The 21148-nt window shown below is 40.8% G+C and overlaps 3 protein-coding genes across 3 annotated transcripts; 2 read left to right on the top strand and 1 right to left on the bottom strand.

Moving 5' to 3' along the window:
* Positions 1–52: 52 nt before the first annotated feature.
* rtf1 (RTF1 homolog, Paf1/RNA polymerase II complex component) lies at positions 53–14810 on the bottom strand. Its single transcript, XM_061696785.1, has 18 exons — positions 14624–14810; positions 12055–12165; positions 11809–11959; positions 10182–10383; positions 8317–8434; positions 7251–7362; positions 5473–5617; positions 5214–5391; positions 4725–4807; positions 3831–3918; positions 3637–3744; positions 3463–3540; positions 2845–2966; positions 2712–2769; positions 2555–2632; positions 2353–2454; positions 1167–1281; positions 53–1067 (listed from the first exon to the last, which is right to left on the bottom strand). The coding sequence occupies exons 1-18, from the start codon at positions 14705–14707 to the stop codon at positions 961–963; spliced, it is 2040 nt and encodes a 679-aa protein (XP_061552769.1). The 5' UTR covers positions 14708–14810; the 3' UTR covers positions 53–960.
* A 282-nt stretch (positions 14811–15092) lies between these two features.
* Positions 15093–18793, top strand: ndufaf1 (NADH:ubiquinone oxidoreductase complex assembly factor 1). The gene is made up of 5 exons (XM_061696467.1): positions 15093–15825; positions 16393–16894; positions 17305–17490; positions 17563–17637; positions 18334–18793. Exons 1-5 carry the CDS (start codon positions 15809–15811, stop codon positions 18472–18474), a joined length of 921 nt encoding a protein of 306 aa, XP_061552451.1. The 5' UTR covers positions 15093–15808; the 3' UTR covers positions 18475–18793.
* Positions 18794–19269: 476 nt separating this feature from the next.
* Positions 19270–21091, top strand: nenf (neudesin neurotrophic factor). The gene is made up of 4 exons (XM_061696562.1): positions 19270–19442; positions 19521–19581; positions 20445–20548; positions 20755–21091. Exons 1-4 carry the CDS (start codon positions 19296–19298, stop codon positions 20929–20931), a joined length of 489 nt encoding a protein of 162 aa, XP_061552546.1. The 5' UTR covers positions 19270–19295; the 3' UTR covers positions 20932–21091.
* The last annotated feature ends 57 nt before the right edge of the window (positions 21092–21148 follow it).

The raw sequence follows: 21148 nt of genomic DNA, 5'->3' as shown, positions 1-21148 counted from the left end.
ACGATGCCTGATTTCTTTAATGAGATTTATAAATACAGGTCCGGTCAATGCCAAGGATAGATTGTGCGCATTTGCTTTGACAAGCGTTTATAAATACGAGCTAAATAATAAATGTGAAATTACGTCCTTTGCATAACATTTCCAGGTAGTGCATGGCAAATAAAAGCTTTGAGTATAGTAGCCTACATGGGATTTTTAAAAAATGAGTATGAAACAGTGCCTCTTTATTTTTTCTCTCCTCCCGAACTCACTCCAAAATGCATATTTACATGGCATGCCACATCAATACAACAACCGACTATTGACAATCAATAACAAATAGAATCTGCTCTGGGAGTTAAGGGCGAGGGTGTTTTTTTGTTTCGTTTTTTTAATCGTTTTAAGCAACCTAATGAGAGATATACAAGAAGAATGAAGCAACATCCATAAAAAAAAAACTAAACAGAAAAACACTTTTCCATTTCACCCTTTGCCCAATTCATAGCATTTACAAAGTGACAGATGTCATAATGTACCCAAAAGTATCTGCTCCATTTTCCTTTTTGGTAGATACTTGACAAACATGGAGGACGGGCATTGTGAGGGGGGGAGTACAGAGGGCATATTTTAATTGCTGGTCAAAAGCTACAAACTGTCCAGTAACTTCAAAACACAACAATGTAGTATAGTGAAGTCCAGCGCCAGTGAGTCCTCTCAGTGGGAAAAAAAAATTAAAAAAAAAAGCTCCAAGAGGATTAAACATTTATAAAATAAACAATGCCGAAAAATACTAATGTTTTTACGTTTCTTCAGAGACAAAACCTTTGAGAAAAACGTGTCTGGATCAGTATGTCCTCTGATAAAAAGTCCATTGTCGCACACACACCCGACGAAATCTCTCATACTCATACACACACACGCACACACACACGCACGCACACGCTTCTTTCACAGCCTGTTCCTCATGCAGCGTGTTGGTCTTCAGATGAGCCCCCTCCTCTTTTTGTAGTCCTCCAGGTTGAGAGACCGGCGGGGGGCCCCGTCCTTCACCGGGAGTGCGTTGGAGCTCACCGACAGCGACTTTGCTTCTAGCATGAGGGGGGAGACGGGCACACGTTAGCATTGTTCATTAGCATAGCATCGATTGGGGAAGTGAGAGAGGGGGCGGTGGGGTGTCCCTCACTCACCTGCATTAGGAACTTGAAGGTCAATTTTTACATCGAAATCATGAACTTTGAATAAGTCTTCAGAGAGGTCAGTGGTTGGCTTGGTTACGTCTTTGTCCTTTGGGTCCGTGGGACCCTGTGGTAAATGAGGCGCGCGTTATTATTCACAAGGTCTGACAAATAAAGAAGACTGCGGCATCCGCGCTCAACTTGACGTCAGTTGGCCGACTGGCTTATATCACGACTTCTCGCCAACCGTCGTACATAAATTGTTCCCTTCTCGACTGTGCGCTTCTTTTCAGGCTCTTGAGAAGTACACTGACTTCACAATGTCACTCTGTGCTTCTTTTCAGGCCTTTTGTGTGTTTTGTGTAGCAGACCAATTGTGATAGTCACTTCTCTCACTCTGTGCTAGGAGTTGAACCAATGAGCTAAAAGAAGTATCAATGACATCATTGATTGACTTCAACTCGAATTTTCATCCCATGGTCGACAACAAAATCTTTTGTTCAACCCCTACCCTGTGCTTCTTTTTTTTGTGGCAGGCTGCTGTCCTGCTCTCGCTTTGTGCTTCTTGTCAGGATCATATGTAGGACACGGTTGTCCCTTCTTTCCATCTGTGCTTCTTTTTCAGGCTTTTGTGTAGCACATTGCTGTCATGCTCAAGCATACTCTCAGACTGCTTCTTTTTCAGGCTTTTATGCAGCACAGTCTCACACGCTCACCTTGCGCTTCATTTTTATGATGTCATGCTCTCATTCTGCATCCTTTTCAAGCTTTAGTGGCACACAGTGCCATCACGTTGTGCTTTTTCAGATTTTTTTTTTTGTGGCACACTCTCACTCTGTGCTTCTTTTTCAGGATTTTATGTGGCGCACGATCACACTAATCCTGTGCTTATTTATCAAGCCTTTGTGCCACACACTCCTGTTATGCTCGGTCACACTCTGAGGCTGCGCTTCATTTCACATAGTGAGAGATGTGACAGTGTGAAAGCAATGCGTTACACAAAGTCCTGAAAAAGAAAGATCGAGAGAGAGAGAGGTGACCAATGTGACGAGATCTTATGCAGCATTGTGACATAAGCAGGGAGTCATTTTTTTACCCACTGTTTGGTGTAGCAATTTTCACTAAATGTCAACACAGTCTTTCAACCTACCGGTGATTAAAAATTTCAAGAATTATTCTTGGGGGCAATGTCTCTGACCTGTTTGTTCTGCTCAAGAGCGGTGGGATCCGGCGTGGATCCGGAGCCGTACTTCTGGTTCAGGTGAGCAAGAATGGCGGCGTGCACTGACGGGTCTCTGGCCTTTGGAACACACGCAAGCATGAGTGTGATGAGTTCATCCAAATATAAACATTTATAATGGATATTCAGCAGGACTGTTGGGTAAGAATGGAAACCTTACGTTGGACACCATAGTGGGTTTGCATTGTCTCCGAGTGAATGGGTCCATTTGTTGGTTTTTGGCATTTTGTCCTTCAGCCTATAGGAACACACAATTTAAAAGTGACTGCTCTGTTGTTATTGGAACGCACTTCCTCCTATTTGACGAGGTCACCTACCACCAAAGCTTTTTCCGATTCGACAATGTTCCAGCTTCTGTTCCTCTGATTAATGTAGCTGCATAATAAAATATAAACAACAGCGTCAAATTTACAGGGAAACCAGCGACACGGTGAATGACTGTCTTCAAACCTGATGGCAGAAATGTTCTTGGTCCGCTGCCTGTCCAGCGCCTCTGCACGCTCCTCCAGCTCATTCAACTCATCCTGGATGACCTTTACTTTGTCGCCGTCGCCACTCTCCTCCGCCATGGCCTTTAGGCAAAAAAACAATTCTAGTTAAAATGATTCATTTATCATATTAAAATTCTATACATCTCTACTGTATCATATTTACACCACAATGAATGGTCTACAATACAGATCTACTATATCATATTTATTGTTGTAAATCCCCAAAGTGTTTTTCATCTCTTGGCAATTACCAACTTTTTTGGGGTGGGGGCCAAGTACACAATATTTAATGCTCTATACACCTGTTTGATATTTACATAATTAATTATTTAATGTTTGCTGTCTGCAAAAGGTACATTACTGCTGCTTTGCCACAATGTTCTTCTTTGTGTCGTTTCATCAAATCTACTTGTTTTCTCCATCTGTGCGCCACACTGCCCACATTTACATATTGCATGTTCTATATTATCGTATTTGATGGTCAATAATGGTAATGGTAAATGAAGTTGAACCGAGGCTATACACCTCTAATGTACCATCTTGGGACACTTAAGAGCATGTAATGTGACTTCGTTACCTTATCTTTAAGTAACTGAGTTTTCTTCATGGCGTAGTTTGGTGGCGCTTTTCGAAATCTGTCCTTCTCTTTGACGATCTGCAGAGAGGGAGAGAGAGGGTGATGGTGGTTTTAGTTGCGAGAGGTTCGTGAATAATCAAAAGTGCGCCCCTTCCCCCAAAGAAAAACACTTACGTCCTCTATGTCTTTGTCATTGAACTTGTAGTTCATGGCTTCTTTGATGGACTGCTCCTTTTTCGTGATCTCGTCCAGAGTTGGCACTTGCATGCCGGCAACTATCATCTGCATACGGGACAGACAGCGAGAGAATGAAGCAGCGATCTTAGGTCGTCCTGGTGGTTTTGTCATTCATGCGCGTGTCGACTTACTGCCTCTTTCCACTTCATGAACTCGTTCTCTGTGAACTCCTGATTGGATACAAACTCCAGCCGGAAGACGCGCATGTCACCACCGTGCCTGAGGAATACAATGATAGGATAAGATCACACTGTAGCACTATGCTAAACTTTAACAGTCATGCCTTGACTTACAAATGTAATTAATTCCGTGACCACGCTCATAACACTCTTAGCTCAAATCATTTTTCCTCACTGAAGTTAATGGCTGTGCCATTAATCCGTTCCAGTGGGGTTTTTTTCTTGGTCAGAAAAATAGCCCTATATAGCATTGCACTTTATAAAAACATACAGCAATAAGAGATAGAATGTAAAGAACTGAAAAGTTTGTGCATCATAATTCAATGGGTATGGTGCTGCTTATTCTGGTGTGTGCATTGGTCACCAGGGGGCAATATAATACACCCAGGCATATTAAACGTAGAGTAAATGATAAAACACAGACCAACGTTGCAAGGCCACAGTAATATCAGTCATTTTTCGCAGACATTAGTATTCTTATATTATCTGTCTACATGTGTTGTTACTGTTTGTGTAAAAAAATAAAATAATAAAATCAACTGTATAAAGGTTTATTACTAGCCTGACCGATGCTAGTTTTTTTCTTAGCTCGTCTACACTGGCAATAAACAGCTTGAAGCAAGCACTTTGCCTCTTTTCTTTTTTCTTTTTTCTTTTTTTTTAAAGAATTGTTCACCATTTGCCAAACTGCTGTTTGGCGCCACCATAGCTACTTTTTGTAACTCAAAATTTGCTCGCAAAACAAGAAAAAGAAAGACGGAAAAGTAAACTCAGCCTAGCAACAGCTTGTATCTAAGTCTGGTCATTCATTGTCGAGATTCCACTGTTCCACTGTAGTTTACCTACCGTAATTGTAAGCCTTTGTTGGTCCGCGTCGTGCCCAGTTGGTAAACTTTTGCAGTCTCCACCACATCCATAATTTCAGCAACCTTAATACACAGGATTAAAAGTACCTTAGAAATCTGCCATAATGTGTAAAAAGGTATCTGCAGGTTTAAGGAAGCCACAGCTTAGGTCCAGAGAGCTACGCAGCCGAAACCGAGGAATCTCCTGCCCAGTGTGCAGGGTTTGGCAACTAGTTTACATGCGTAAGTGGGTGACTGTCAGCTACTGGAGACTTTGCGGCGAATTTGAAGGGTTTAATAAAAATGAATGGATGGATTATACAAACAACAAGAACTGATCTTAATGCAGTAAAAGTATCAACAAAATACATTTAAAAAAATACTAAAAATTACAGACTGTGTGTGGTCAAAAATGGCCACGAACATGCTGAAAGGGTAGCAAAACCGAACAAGGCCTAAGGGTAAAGAGTGTCTTTTTTTTTTTTTTTACCCTGTAGACTGGTTTACTGCTGCTGTTCCCGATGCCGATCCTGACGAAGCAGCCAGTGACAGTTTTGGCAAAGAAGGGCATGTGGCACCACCGTTCCAGCTTGTGTCGGGACAGGCGGATCCGGTTGAGTTCATCGGGCAGCGACACGGGCTGAGACTTAGGCGGCGTTTCTTCTTTTCTGTCAAACAAAGACAGCCGTACGTACGTGCTTAACACACAGAGGACTTTGCCCAGCGGGGAGATCAGGAATGACACTCACTCGTCATCATCGTCAAATGAGGAAGAGCGCGAACTCCTATCGCTTTTGACTGATGACTTGTCGTCATCTTCCTCCTCCTCCTCCTCTTCGTCGTCGGAGTACACCTCGCTGGTCTTCAGGGGTTCACGTTTGGCCAACAGTTCTGCTGCTCGGCGAAACAAAATGAGTGTCAATGCCACACAAACATGCACACCCGACAGTGTCCCTCGCGCTTGCTGTAGTAAGAGCGTTCGAAAGCGGCAATGAAGACTAAAGATTAGTCGATTAATTGCCAACTATTTTGATAATCAATTGTTCATAGAGACCTTGCGCAACGTAAAACAGTCCAAATCCTTGGAATTTCAGCCTCCCAACAGTAAATATTGTCAGCTGTATGTCGTTCTCCATGAAAGCAGACAAGGTGATCTTTGTGGTTAATCAAATTATGACATTTTCAAACATTTTCTTCGACTTTGGTAAACAAAGATCGACAGTCTCTCGGGGTTGGACTCATCCTCAAAATCCCCGTTCGCTATTCATATTGACAGTAAACAAATGACTCCAGAATTAGTATTGAATCGTTACTCCTGTATTATTCAGAATTAATAGTCCAATAAATTAAATGTGTTGCATTTTAGCCACGTCACCCTCCGGAAAGGTTTTTCTTTTTAGTTTAAAATGGCCTACAGTTTAACCAGGATCCCTGGTCAGACCATGGCCAAAGGTAGAAGCTCGAGTCTGTTGTGTGCCCATCAGTGCCATAAATCCTCGCCACCCTGGCCCAAGCGACCGACTTTATATGTAGCCTGCTGGCTACCTACCTGGCTCTCGTCATCGTTGATGCTGTGTTGGATAAACATTCGCCCATTTTTCAGCCACGGTCGCCGCCCACCTCGGCGATGGCTCAGTTTTGGCTTTGTTTGTAGCACTGCCATGAAGATCTGTGAAATTACTCAGATCTAGGCTAATGGACGCCTTCCTCCGCAGAGATCTTGTTTTTCCGCTCTCTATTTTTATTTTTAAACAAATTTTATGCAGAGATATCAGTGGAGCTACAATGCGTACATCCGCAGAAACTATGCACAATAAGTTCAAATGAAGTCGGCCGTAAACAAAGGCTAAAAATTTTGAGATATTTTGTACTTTATTTAAGTCAAGGCAGTGTGGCAGCATTACAGCTCGTCAGAAAAAGTAAGTTGTATGTTATTCTTTCATTCGTTATGGTTCGACTCCAAAAACTCTGATTGGGCATTGTTTTTTTTGTTGTTTTTTTTACTACGGATTCGTGCGTATTCCTAATTTTTCTGACATGCTATGGACCAAACCAGCAACTAAATCATGTTAATCAAGTTATGTTTGTGCATTTTCTGCACTGTTGAAATTATGTCCAGTTTTTGTAAATCAAGGAATGGAAATTTAAAAATGTTTTCTACCCGTTTCATCAGAATCAGCTTCATTGGCCAAGTATGTTACAAGACACACAAGGAATTTGCCTCTGGCAGTTGGGGCTACTCTTGTACCATCAACAGATTAATCAATTGTACAAATAATTGTTAGTTTCAGCCCTAAGTAAGACTACAGTCTACAGCAGGGGTCCCAAACCATCGGGCTGAAGTGCTATACCGGGCTGCACAAAGAGACTGAACAATCTTTCTTTCTTTTTTTTTTTGAGTGGAGCAGAAGTCAGGGTTCAAGAAAGTATGTGCTTGCTTTTGGATCCCGACAAGCCAAACAAACAAACAAGACAGACAGACTGACAAACACACACACACACACACACACACACACACTGCACTGACCAGTTTTGTTCTTCTTTTTTTCTCTTTCAGCTTTCAGCTCTTCCATAGCCTGAGACTTTTTGTCGAGTTTCTCATCACGTTTGGACCGCCGCTCCTTGTTATGTGACATGACCTAGAGACACATAAGAGACATGACATGAGCGCTGAACACTTTTCTTTACAGTCGCTGTGCATTTTTTTTATTGGGGAAGATGGCTTTTCGGACGGCTTTATTTGTAGTCCTTCTGTTTATTTATATTGTGCACAAATTCATATTCATATATATTCATAATTCATATTGTCGCTGTCGGGCGGAAACCCCGAATGTCCAATGTTACATCTCAATACGATTGCTGTCCCCACGTCATCTGTTATTTATATGCATTATTAACAAATTTAAAGTGTTGAAAATAGCTAGAGAAGAACTCTACACTCCTGGAACGTTCAAAATGTCTGAGGAGTGTTGTATAACTCTACCTCTTCCCTCATTCTGCGGAAGCCATGCATCTTAATTGTCACCTAGATTAAAATTCGATGTTTTTTAGACAATGACGAGTAAAAATACTTAGGTTGGATACATTTGAGTAGATCTGTTTTGTTAAAATGGATTGCTGTAATGCGTTGTTGCAGAAGGAAGCTGCTGAGTTATGTAGGCAAGCTTGCGTGCATGATTAATATCCGCCTAATACGCGGAATTCGTCAGCTCATCATTTTATTTATTGCATTGCTCATGGCTCTAAAACCAATGAAAAAGAGTTTGAGAAGATGACGTAACACAGGGCTTTGCTTTTGTGAAGTATTAAATGCTTTTTGTAAAGTCGAGGGCGCTGCGTAAGTGCAGTATTCTACTATTTTAATAAAAATTATTAGTATTAAAATTGCGATTTAACATGATTTTGGAGTGCTGTTGTGTTGATGTTAGTGCACAACGGTATATGATATCAATATAAGGTATAACACCAACTTCAACAAAGCGGTGTCTGGGAAATTGGGATTCCGCCCGACATGGACGATTTGCTCCTGAAAATTTTAGGTCAAATGTAAGTTCAGGGTCGGTTGGTAAATAATAGCTTCGATTGGTACTCACCACTTGGGTGTCTTGAACCTGAGATAGCTTGCGTTTTTCTTGCTCTTCCTCCTGCTTCTTCTTCTTCTCCTCTTTCTCCTTCTTCTTTGCCGTCTTCAACTTCTTCTTGATTTCAAACCTTTTCCAAACAAATGTCAAGTGAATAGACCTTTTTTTTTTTTTTTTTTTTAAATCATGACTTCACTCCTACTACCGGGTGGCAAAAGTTCAAGCCATCTCCGATTCCACCACTAGTAAACAAACCCTTGTTTGTTATTTCAGCAAGGCAAAACAATTCAGAAAACATGGTAAACTACTTGAATGACCATTTGAGTCTTCTTTTGAATGTGTGAAGTATCAGCTGAAAAAAATGGAACGTGAGGTCATTTAATTTAAAGCGAAACAGAACGCTAGCCGTAGTATAAATATCAACAGCTAAGTTGATTCAAAAATAGACGTGGCGGAAACTCAGACATAGTTAACATGATCTTTGAGGGACTGGCTGATTAATTGACTTTTTTGTTGCTCTGATTATTGGCACAGACGTGGTTCTTTTGATGCTGAAAAGGATAGCGTGCTATTGATGTTAGCTAGCAGGGTTGCCATTAAAGCTTTTCTAAATTACTTAATGACAACCCAACCAAACGTTTTGTACAAACCTGTAAAAAAAAAATTTTTCCAGTAACCCGTTGATGGTTTGGTAAAAGTGGCTACTCCGCCACCAGGCAATCTTGTAATCTTCTACTATTTACAACATTCACTCAATTTATCCTCATCACTCACAGGTTCCGCTTAGGCATGGGCACCGGTTTCACAATATACTGCAGTTTTAAAAAGTCACGGTTTCAAATCTGCTAATACTTTCCATCACCGGTATCAGCTGTATGTGTTTTTGTTTTTTCATGTAAGAAAGTGCCGACTGTCTATTATGAATCCCACTTGAGTTCAAAGCAGGACGTTGCAATATCATATTATCCAGGAATCCTGGCTTCAGCCAGCCAATAATATTACAGCGGGGCGTGTCCTGCTTTGAACTCAAGTGGGACTCATAATGTGCTGTATGGCGAGAGAGCGTCTGTGTATAAAGTAAAGACTCAAGTCAACTCGACACTAATTAATATTGCAGCATTAGTTGATATTATACGGCTATACTACTACTAATAGTAGAAGTGTGACGGTATATGTTTTTACATAAACTCAATTAGATCATGGAATACTGTGTTCAAATGTATGTTTAACCCATGTTTAATGTAAGTTTATTTGCAGCTGAGGTCATTGTTATGCAAATTCAGAGTAAATTTACATCTGTATTTTTTTTCCCTTCTTAGGGCATTAGTAGCACTGGCTGCAATGTCTCCAAAAACACTTGAGCAGTTGGATGTGTAAACCAACTTAAGTTACTGCATTTCATTTTGAAGTGTTGTTTTTCCCAGAAGAAAATCGATTGTTTTCGTTGAGATGATTGTTGTGCTGCGGATTTCTCTCACTTAAGGTACAGTACTGTGGTTTTTATTTATTTTAACACAAAACATTCTGTATTTTTATTTACCCAAATATTTCACAATAATACATTGTAGAGCTTCAATTGCAATACCATTTTATTTTTATCATACTGTTAGAATCTGATACAGGCCCATGCAGAATTCCGCAGGATTCATTATTTTTTTTAAGGAAATTGAAATATAGCCTACCTAAAACCTTTGGGGTAAATCTGGCGGTGCAACTCCAAACAATTTTTTTGGTCTTCATTTTCAGTTCAAGTTAGCAGTAGTCAATCACTTTCTGCCACCCATCGGTACCCTGGCATCTTTTGTTTACAAAGATTATGAAAGTGTCTATATAAAAATGCGCAAGAAAAGTACACCGTGCGAGGGATGGTGTCTCACCGTCTCTTGAGCACCTCTCTCTTCTCGATCCTGTTGAAGAGCTCCTGCTCGCGCTCCTTCTCCGTCATCTGCTCCAAGCGCGCTCTGTCCTCGGCGTCGCCCATCAGGTCGTCGTCGTAGCCGTCCCGGAAGACGTCGTCCTCTGACGTGTCCGAGTCCGAGCTGGAAGAGGAGCTGTTGCTCTCCGAGTCAGACACCTCGCCTGAGAAAGACATGGACTGTCATAAATTTTCTTTTAATGGTTATATTTGAGTCAATGAGTAGTGACTTCAGTGTATAGACGTGTTCAGTTCATGTTGTGAGCCAGGTACGGAGCAGCCATCTTAAAGATGAGCTGAAGAGTATCAAAGAGTGACCTCTGTCAGCTGAGCCGATTCGGCGGCGATCCGGTTTGTCACTTATTTTTATTTTATTTTTTTTCGGGTTGTTTGTACATTGCACAAATATTTTGTGTTAGATTAACACTATTATGAGTAAGTCAGTCTACCAATATAGATCACAGCAATGCTTTTCCAGCTTTTGTTCAATGGTGTGACGATAACTCCTTGGATATTAGTGTTCTAAAAACCAAGGAGCTAATTATCGATTTTGGACAGAAGAAAGAAACACCAAAAGCAAGCATTAGTCCAATAGAATAAGTTGAGCTTGTTGATTCGTATAAATACCTTGGCAATGAGTTTAATTCCTAGTTAGACTTTGACTTGAACACAGATGCGGTCGTAAGGAGAGGTCAACAATGGATTAATTTATTACGATACTTCTTGTATTCAAACTTTTCTTTCATCCGTCGCTTCAACAGGCTGTCATCAAAGACAAAAACAAAATGCTTAAACGGCATTGTCAAGGGATGCACCAAGGAAATTAGGGTCAATCAAAAAGACTGTCACTGGAACAAACGGGTGGCTGGAAAAGCCATATAAATGATCAAACAAAAGAAAACATGTTCTTGCCACAGAATTTGTCAAGATGCCCTCCGACCGGCGCTACTGTGTAGCTTTGATGAGGACTGATACTCAAGTCTTTAATTAATTAATCCTAGTACCACTCTTTTTAAATAAATAATGTTCTTTTTAAATAAATAATGTTCCCCCCTATACTTTACATGATGGGATTTTGTGTTGCATTGCTCTTATTTCATTGTTCTTATTTATTAACTTCTCGCAAGTGTTCCCATGTGTGCAATGTCATTTACGACGCTGTTTATTATGTGTTTGTCTGTTGAGGCAGCGCGTGCACTTGGACCTGGAAGCTGTAAACGAATTGCCCTCACTGGGATCAATAAAGTTGTCTGAATCTAAATCTAATTAGCAGTGGCTTGTTTGGAGTGCCAATGCTAGCTTAGTATTGCTACGGCTGCTTTTTTTTTGTTTTGACAGTATCGGTGACAACTCTGGACATCAGTGGGGGACACAGCTTCAGTCAGACTCAAGCGGAGAGTGGGATTAGTGAAGCTGAAAACGACCACTTTAATTTTGAGGGGGGAAAAAAGAGAAAAAAAACACTTGCTTAAATAAACTAGCAATTCCCCAAGAAAATTTTATGAATTTTCTAAAAACGTTGATAATGTAATTAAAAAAGGTAATCTTACATTATTAGGTTTCTAAAGTGATATTGTTTATCAACGTACCCTCCTCTGGCGCAGAGCTCTCCCCTGAGCTGTCTCCACCAGAGCTTCCGGACGCTGTCGACTTATGAAGCTTCTTCTTAGTGGCATTCTTCTTCTCGGGACCTTTGCCTGGTCTCCCCTTTTTTTTGCCTTTGGTGCCCCCAACAGTCCACTAGACAAAAGCAATGGTAAAAACCGTTTCACATCAAGAGCTTTGTTTTGTCACATAAAACGAAAGATGAACTAGAACAAACATGACTGTCCAACCTCATCGTCGCTGTCTGACGTCTCGGAATCAGTGGACGCTGCCGGTTTGCTCACCGGCTCCTCCTGTTCGCCGGAATCCACCCGCTTCCTCTTTGCCAGTGACAGCAGCTCCTGAGGGGGAGAGGATGTCCATGTCAGCAGACATGGAGAGGTCTTCTTCCCATTTGGTGATTGATAAGTGCATTGATTTAGTACATGGAATTTATTTATAAACTTTTAAGAGATTTATTTTACTTTGCGGGAGAAGCTTCATTATTTGCTCGGCAAACTCCGGCAGTTCGAGGGTGCTGTGGAGTCTTGGTATTCTTTTTTTTAAATTGCTGCTTTTAATTTATTGTATTGAAGAAAGTTTCCAGCTGTTATTTGGAATTCTTAGAACAGTTCATCACGTGTTCTAAAAACATTATTGTTAAATAGTTGTTGTAGGTGGTTAATTCCATGCTGTCCCCATGTACTAAAATGAAGGGGCATATTATTAATTTCGAAATCTGGATTATGACAGATTGGGGAGAGCGTACTGGGAGCTAATTGAGATCGATACTAAACTTTGCCATTAAGGTGGATGCGATTACTGGATTCTTTAAACATTTATGCCATTTAAGACTAGTCGAAATGAATGGGAGTTTTGGTAGTTTGATGTTGTTGCAGTCTGTTTGTTCCAATTCTAGCCAAGAATCACACTCCTCACTGTGGTGCAACCATTTGATGAGGTATTGTAATTGGTTAGCTAAATAATAGTGTTTAAAGTTGGGCGCATTTACGCCTCCCTCCTGTTTACTTTTCTGAAGAGTGGATAGACTGATTCTATTTTTCTTATTTTTTGAATAAAAACTTATTACAACAGAATCCAAGGTTTGAAACCATTTAAATGTGAGCTTAAATGGAATCATTGAAAATAAATAATTTATTTGAAGTTTATAAAAAACTTTTTATAAAACTCATTAAAATTCAGCGGTATACACCTTGAGACCACCAACAGGCCGCTGACGGAAAAGAAGGCAGCCAACTTGAAGACAAAGATATGTTGTGAAATAATCAAGTTACACCATTTTACTCAAATTTGAAGGCTTTTTTTTTTTTAAACCAGATTTTCTATAGGCGATATCACGCAAAAATGTTCCACAAAAAGCTAATGTTTTCCAACACCAAAATCTAAAATTCGCTGGAACCCATCATTTGATTTTCAAAAGTCTTGGTGCGTTGCACTCAGGTTGACGTGTCCATTCCAACTAGATTCCGCATTTTGACATTGTTGTTTTTGGGAAATCTGCTAATAGCAGTACAGAAGTAAAAGCAGATGTTTGCAAACTTCTACCATCTGAAGAACATATCCAGAGTGAAGGCTTGCATGTGTCAAGCAGACCAGGAGAAGCTCATTCATGCTTTTATCTCAAGTAGACTTGACTATCTTAATGGTCTTCTGACTGGACTCCCTAAAAAGAGCATTAAACAGCTGCAGCTCATGTTCTGACCAGAACAAAGAGGTCAAAGCATATTAGTCCAATTCTAAAGTCTTTACACTTGCTACCATTCACCTTTAGAAAAGATTTTAAAGTTCTGCTACTGGTCTATAAATCACTAAACGGTTTAGGGCCTGAATACAGGAATGAAATGCTAATAGAATCTAAACCCAGTCGGGGTCTGAGATCGACAGACTAAAGGTCAAATAGTGGAGCACAGAGACCAAAGCAAACATGGTGAAGCAGCATTTAGCTATTATGCTGCACACAAATGGAATAAGTTGCCAACAGAAGTCACGTCAGCCCCAAGTGTGCATGTTTTTAATTCCAGGTTAAAAACTAATCTTTTTCCCCCATGCTTTTTTTTTTTTTTTTTTTAAGTGATCTATAATTAAAATTGAGAGTTAACTTGACTGACTTGACTTTCTTGAGACTTGGAAGTGTACGATTTGAGACTTACTTGAGACTTGATCCCATCTCTGAGCAAGGATATCGAATAAATGCTCAAACGGCTTTCCATAGTTGACGTTTATGCCGACATGCAAACGGGAGCTTTGACGGATTACGACTCGTTCAAGTAGTCGCTCGCTCTTGTTTGACAACAACGCACCAAAATAGCACGTCAGTGACGTCACCAGGGCGATAAGGTTTGCTATTTAAGACGAGGCGCCGCCATCAGCAGCACTGGTGGTAGTAGTAGTAGTGGTGGTGGTACAACGCAGCACCGCAAACATGTTATATTCAAGCCCGCTCGGTCACGACACTTAAAAACTAAATAGCAGACTTAAAATATTAGCAATGATCACCACACGGGTGCAGCCTATGTCTAAACTCAAACGTTCACCTTAGCGTTAGCATTACGGCGCTAGCACTGACCTGCTGTTCTTTATTTGTTATAATGCATACAAACTGTCGTAACACGTGTCAAACAACAAACAATTTGGTCAACTTTATGGCTCCGGTGTGGAAGAATTTCAACAAGACGAGTCTACTTTCGGTTGTTTCTCCTCCCCCGCTGCCTCCCAGAGCGAGGCCAAGTGAGCTAACTACTAGCATACATTGGCTTCACATGAGCAAAAGTGTTGACAACTTGCCCGGACCGTCCTCACCTGGTCCAAGTTGTCGTCGCTGGCACTGTCTTCGGAGTCCGAGTCGATAACGACGCGACCTTTCCGCTTCTTTACGTTCACCATGCTTACAACGTGCAAAGCGGGCCAAGCTAAGATGCTAGAACCACCACTACCGCGGTGGAGTCGCCTTATGTTAGCTGGGAGGGAGGGAGGGAGTCGGGGAGGGTACTGGTTACCGCTGTTGCTACTGCTAGCGTACTATGGCCTATTATGAACCCCACTCGTGTTATAAACAGGACACGCCTTTCCACAATTTTATTGGCTGTAGAACACATCCAATGCAATATGATAGACTGCTCCAGCTGTACAACAGCCAATAATATTTTATTAGGGCGTGTCCTGCCAAGAACTTGAGTGGTATTTGTAATAACGCGACACCGAGTGTGCGAGCTGAGACAGACGTCAAACCTGTCGCGAGAGTCCATTTGTTTTGTTTGAAATTATTAATGTATTAATTTAAGTAATTTTAGTAATTATCTAAAAATATTTTTTTTAATTACATATGTAACATTTGTACATATGTATGTATCATTACCTGGATTAAATCCCGTTTTGAATAAATGTAATAATAGCACAGAAACCAAGGCACCACTGAGCAGGCGCGCTCCCGAAAACGTAATTGCGTTAATATGTCTGCGTGTGTGTGTTCGGTGGAAATTAAAGATATTTTACATGTTAAATAATTGGATGAGATGTCTTAAATTATTTCCTGGATAAAGTAAATAGATAACGATCTTTTCCTTGCCTCGATGAATGCATCCTTCCGGACACAAATCGTCGGTGCACACATGTCGTCCACGTGAGCATTTATCGACGTAGCCAAAGATTCAAAAGTGAATCCTTATTTTTTGAATACGTATCGTGCAGTTAATTTGATTAACGTCCAGAATAAACTAAATACCAAAACATAATGGAACCATCACCATCAGTCAATGCATCATTCCGGATACAAATAGTTGGTGCACACACACCGCCCACATTACCGTCAAACCATCGAAGTCACTAAACCTTTCCACCGGTCCTCGTCACTTTGAGAAGTTTTGATAATTAATTTGAAGTTTTGCAGAGTGTCCTACATGGGTTGCCGTTTGGATCACGGACGTACAAATGTAAATTATTTTAAAATAAGCCAAGGACGACCTGACCCACACAATCCTGAGTCATATGAAAGCATCAGAACGGTAAGTGCAAAAGAATGTCAACATTTACTGTCTAGTAGTACTTGATTGTAACAATTCAAAGCTGTTTTATTTTTTTTTCATCGGCGTTCACCAAATTCTTAATGTGCAACTTCCTTATTTTTATAATAAAATGTTCACCTTCAATTTTGGTGACAGCTGTTTAGATTCAATAGCAAATTAAAAAAACGTTTAAATCAGATTTGAGCCAGAAAGGACATTTAAAGGGTGGGGGGGGGGGGGGGGGGGGGTATGCAATTAAAACAAAAAACAACATTTTTGTCATAACCGTTAAAACTGTCAGTATGACCTGACAGTAGTACATGAGTAAAATGATCTGTGAAAAAGATCACCCGACTCTGGCCCCATCTTGTGCCTTCAATTTGGTTTGCAAGAAACAACCGCGCATGTAGAACGTCAAATTCCTTGCATGCATTCTTGCCATTAAAATTTATATTCTTTACGTAGTATGAAAGCATTTATTTTATTTCAATTTTCAAGTTTTTTTTTTTCTGAACTCTCAACTACTATAAGTTTTGCCTCCCAGCAGTAAACTGTCTATGTCACTAGCACAATGTCCAGCATCCTTCGTCTTCCTTGGATGAGGCTGCTGGGATCAGGATGCCTCCACCACCAGCAGCACCTTCTCCGTCTTGTGCTTAGTCGAAGCGTGACGCAGGGCGAATACAGACGACCCGGCAAGCCCAGAGAAGACAAACCTCCGTGGCAGAAGATCAACTTCAGCTTCTCCAAAGGCTTGGACGGCATCTGGAAACATATGACGCTGCTAAAAAGGGAGTTCTTGGAGCGCTGGGTGGGGCCCCAGGGGAAGCCCATCTTGGAACACATGCTGGAGCAGAACCAAGTGGTGTGGGAGTTCCGGGGGCCCGAGAGCCTGGAGCAGTGGACCGTGTCGTCGGATCGTGAGATAGGAGGCCAGAGCGAGGCCTACTTGAAGGTCGGGAGGAACAACAACACGTGTTTTCTCTACGGGACGCTGAGCTCGACGCCCCCAAGGGACGGAGAGACGCGCTACAGCGGCTACTGCAGTATGCGTTCCAAGCAGCCACTGGTTAGCGCCTCCATTTTTTTTTTGTGTGTGTGTTTTGTGCAAATGCTTAAAATCCCTATCAAGTGAAAATACTTATAAAGATAGATCATGAGAATTTTGACACACTACAGAGAATGATGTTATTAACAACCCTGCCAAATTTTAATGGTTAAAAAAAATGAATTGCCAAGTATATAAAAAAATTTGGCTTCAAAATCACGAATAATCAAGTGGTTGTCTCCGCTCCTCAACACTGGAGGTGTGTCCGCTGAATGCGCTGAAACCACTCCCTGTTCAACTGTCAGTAAAATACCACTAATGTGACCTGGAAAATGGATGATGCCTCATCCAGCATGACAAGTTGTTAGAGCCGCAAAAATACATCCGCCGTTTATTAGTATTCTGAACATGATAATGACATCTGTCCCAAGGCATCGTTTGACCGAAAGAAGCACTACGACTGGTCCAGCTTCAACACGCTGCACCTGCGCGTGCGAGGCGACGGCCGGCCGTGGATGATCAACATTGCCACGGAGACCTACTTCTCCCACCAAAAAGACGACTTTTATCACTATTTCCTGTACACCAGAGGGGGGCCCTACTGGCAGGAGGTCAAGGTGATTGCCTAGAGAAATAAGAAATAGCACAGATGTTGTCAGTAGTATAAATAATATCAATTGTCTTTGCAGATACCCTTTTCAAAATTTTTCCTCACACATCGTGGAAGAGTTCAGGATGATCAGCATCCTCTCTGGCTGGACAAGGTAGACGTTACTGTCAATTGCAATGCCAATCAGTTACAATAGATAGAATCAAAACATGTCCGTCTTTGTAGTTTGATATTTATTATTTTGTTTCACATTTAATGTTTCATAAAAGTTAAGATTTTAATGACCAAAATGTTAGTTTAATGGCTTGTGTGTGATGGCAAGTCAATTTGTACTTGTATACCAGCTAATACTATTGATGAGCCTCATGTTTGTTTGTTTGTTTTGAATAATTTAATGACTGGATGCAGCAGTTTATGTAACATCGGTTCATGCTTAATGTGCATTGTAGGAACATGGCAATGATGCTTTATGCCCGTTTTCAATTATTTGCTGCCATCTTGTGGCATATGTATGAAATTTTAAAAGATGGGGGGGGCCTTCATTCTCATTTCTATAATATTGTGTTGTTAAAAAATGAAGTGCCAATGTATTGAACTTAAAAGTTAAATACAACTTAACTATACTTATTCTTTCACTGACCACTAGTGACACGATAACACTCTTGAGGATCAGTCATAAAGTAAAGGTTACTTCAGCCATAATTCCTGTTGTTTTTCCTGATAGAATGTAAAGCCGAGGCATTTCTTTATTCAAGCGAACGTAATCATTCATAACAGTATACTGACATGTCCGACCTTAAAAGCATTAAATTCTTTTTAACAATATATATATTTTTTTAATAATGTACAGATTAACACAATCGGATTTACCCTGGGAGACAAAGCGGACGGTCCTTTCCAGCTGGAGATCAACTACATTGGCGTCAGCAAGGACTATGCTCACACAGAGGAGTTTGCCTATGAGCTGTATAAGAGGAATCCGGAAGTTTGATTGTTATTTCATTACATTTTCAGGACAATAACTTATTTTTTTATTATTATTATTTTTTTTAAACCAGGTAAGGCAAATGAGAACAGTTGCTCATTTACAATGCCGACATGGAGGCAATTTAGGGTTCAGTGCCTTGCTCAAGGCTGGTAGTTTTGAACCTTTGCTTTTTGGAAAATTGGAATAAAAGACGCTTCTCAATTATAGTAGTGACATTTTTCATTACATACACGGATATGATCCATAATACTTATTTGCATCTTTTTGCACAATTGTAAAAAAATAATAATAATAATAATAAATGTACTGGCATTACCAGATAACTAGCAACCCTTTCCTGCTCAGTGAAGGTTTTTTTTTGTCAATGTCTTCATGTCTCAAAAGTGTTCTCTGTCAATTGACTGTCTGTTGTCGTACTAGAGCGGCTCCAACTACCGGAGACAAATTCCTTGTGTGTTTTTTGGACATACTTGGCAAATAAAGATGATTCTGATTTGGAGAGATCTACTCAAAACGTAGCCATGGGGAACACTTATGCACACTCGTTGAATAAACAATGTATTTTTCACTGAAAATTTGCCACCCTCCGACAACTAACTAACACAAGGAAAATTTCCAAGGAACAAATACGCTATCTGTCGTTTTGACTAGTCACAATTCTGTTACAGATGAATAAAAATTCCAAAACATATTTAAGCCTATTTAAGAGTAGTTCCTACGACCATAAACACACCGGTGACCGTATATGGAAGCGACCAGGAAGTAATGGTGAGATCTTTCTTCCGCTTCCGGCCCGAGAGGCGCAAACAAACAAGAATCCTACCATGGCAACAGCAACAACCGGTGGTGCCTTCGTGCTGATTGTGGCGCTATTAAACGTGACTTTAGCGGACAAGTTAAAGTACAAAGCGTCCACAAAACCTGTAAGGTTATTCACCGAAGAGGAACTCCGGAGGTATGACGGCAACCGCGTACGTACAACTTGAGTGACCAACCGGTATTGGAAAGATACAATAAAAAATGTAAGCTAAAATGTATCACTGTCACAGGAGGGCGAACCCATCTACTTGGCGATAAAAGGGGTGGTGTTCGACGTGACCAAAGGAAAAGGTGCGGAAAAGTTCACACAGGAAACAATAATAGTCCTTATATGACCTCACTTTTCAATAATATACACGTTTTGAGATCTTTTTGTTATTATTCAAAGGTGGAGTTTGCAATGCCCCCGCCCCCCCCCCCCAAAAAAAATTAAGTACTTCATAAATGCCATATTTTGTTAAAATGAAATTATTTGTAAGAAATATCAAATAAATTTGATCTTATCGCTCTAATGTGATTATTTAAGAAACAACCACACCTCGTAAAAAAAAAAAAAAAAAAAATGGAAGGCTCGACTGACGAGGTGTCAATCATTTGCAGCTGACTGTGGGCTTGAGGAGCTTTGCCAAATCTATTTTGGAATAGCTCGCCTCGGGGGGAAAAATCCCATTCCATTGTTTGCCAGCAACAAGGAATAAGACTAGCAAACAGAAAAAGAAGGAATTGGATAGACACCAAGACCGAACAAGTCATGGGAGTTACCTTTCACTTTCAGAGGTGGAGGAACCTGATTAAGGCAGCTGAGAGGATTCAGGAGAGAAGCAGAATTCTGTTCAACAGATACATTTATCACCTCTTTTTGGCTTTTTTTGATTGATTGTACATTGCACAAAATAAAACTTCAAACCAATAACAGTGAAGGAGCCACAAAGCAAAAACATTGTTCGCTTTTAACGACTTCAAAAAAACTTCGCTGTCCTGCCCCTGTTACAGCTCCACTACGGTTCCGATACTACCTGGGGAGCTGGAAAATCTCAATGTTGACTTAAGAACGCCCATATTCAGTATCAGTACTTAGGCAGAACAAAAACACAGCAAAAAAAAAAAAAAAAAGGCAGAAAAATGCGTTCAATTTTAATTTCCCCTCCTTTCAGAGTTTTACGGCAAAGACGCGCCTTACAACGCTCTGGTGGGCAAGGACTCCACTCGAGCCGTGGCCAAGATGTCGCTCGAGGCAGAAGACCTAACGTCGGATACCGTGAGTGTTGCACAACTTCACCGCACCCGTTCCCCACATTGTCCAGGTTCAATTACCTCCGCAAAGGAGAATTTGTCAGTGTCCGTGAGCAGGATTAATGCTGAAAGACTCACACAAGGCCGCATAGGAGCGGGGGCTAGGGTTTGACCCCGCCGATGAGTAAATGTGTCTTGGGTTTTCGTTTTGTCCCGTCTTTTCCGTGACAGTCGGGCCTGACGGCGGAGCAGCTGCGGTCCCTGGAGAGCGTCTTCGAGGGCACGTACAAAGCCAAGTACACCATCGTGGGGTACACGGCTGCACGCATCCTCAACCAGGACGGGAGTCCCAACGAGGACTTCAAGCCGGAGGACCAGCCGCACTTTAATATCAAAGATGAGTTTTGACCTCATCTCCCCCCTTTTCTAATTTTGAATTTATTAGCATTGTTAGGATGATGCTGTTGCTGTATGTTAAGAAACACACTTGACGTGTACATTTGAAACGTGATGACTGACTTCTATTGAATAAACACACCAAGCACTTTGAAGAAAAAAAACAAATATATACTTTTTGGTCACTTGTCTTTAAATTTTCATAATTTTTTTTCTGTCAAACGTCTTC

This window comes from Phycodurus eques, chromosome 14, assembly GCF_024500275.1.
Source record: "Phycodurus eques isolate BA_2022a chromosome 14, UOR_Pequ_1.1, whole genome shotgun sequence".
Lineage (NCBI taxonomy): Eukaryota > Metazoa > Chordata > Actinopteri > Syngnathiformes > Syngnathidae > Phycodurus > Phycodurus eques.
Note: the sequence above shows the minus strand (reverse complement) of the source record. Positions and strands in the feature narration are given on the sequence as shown.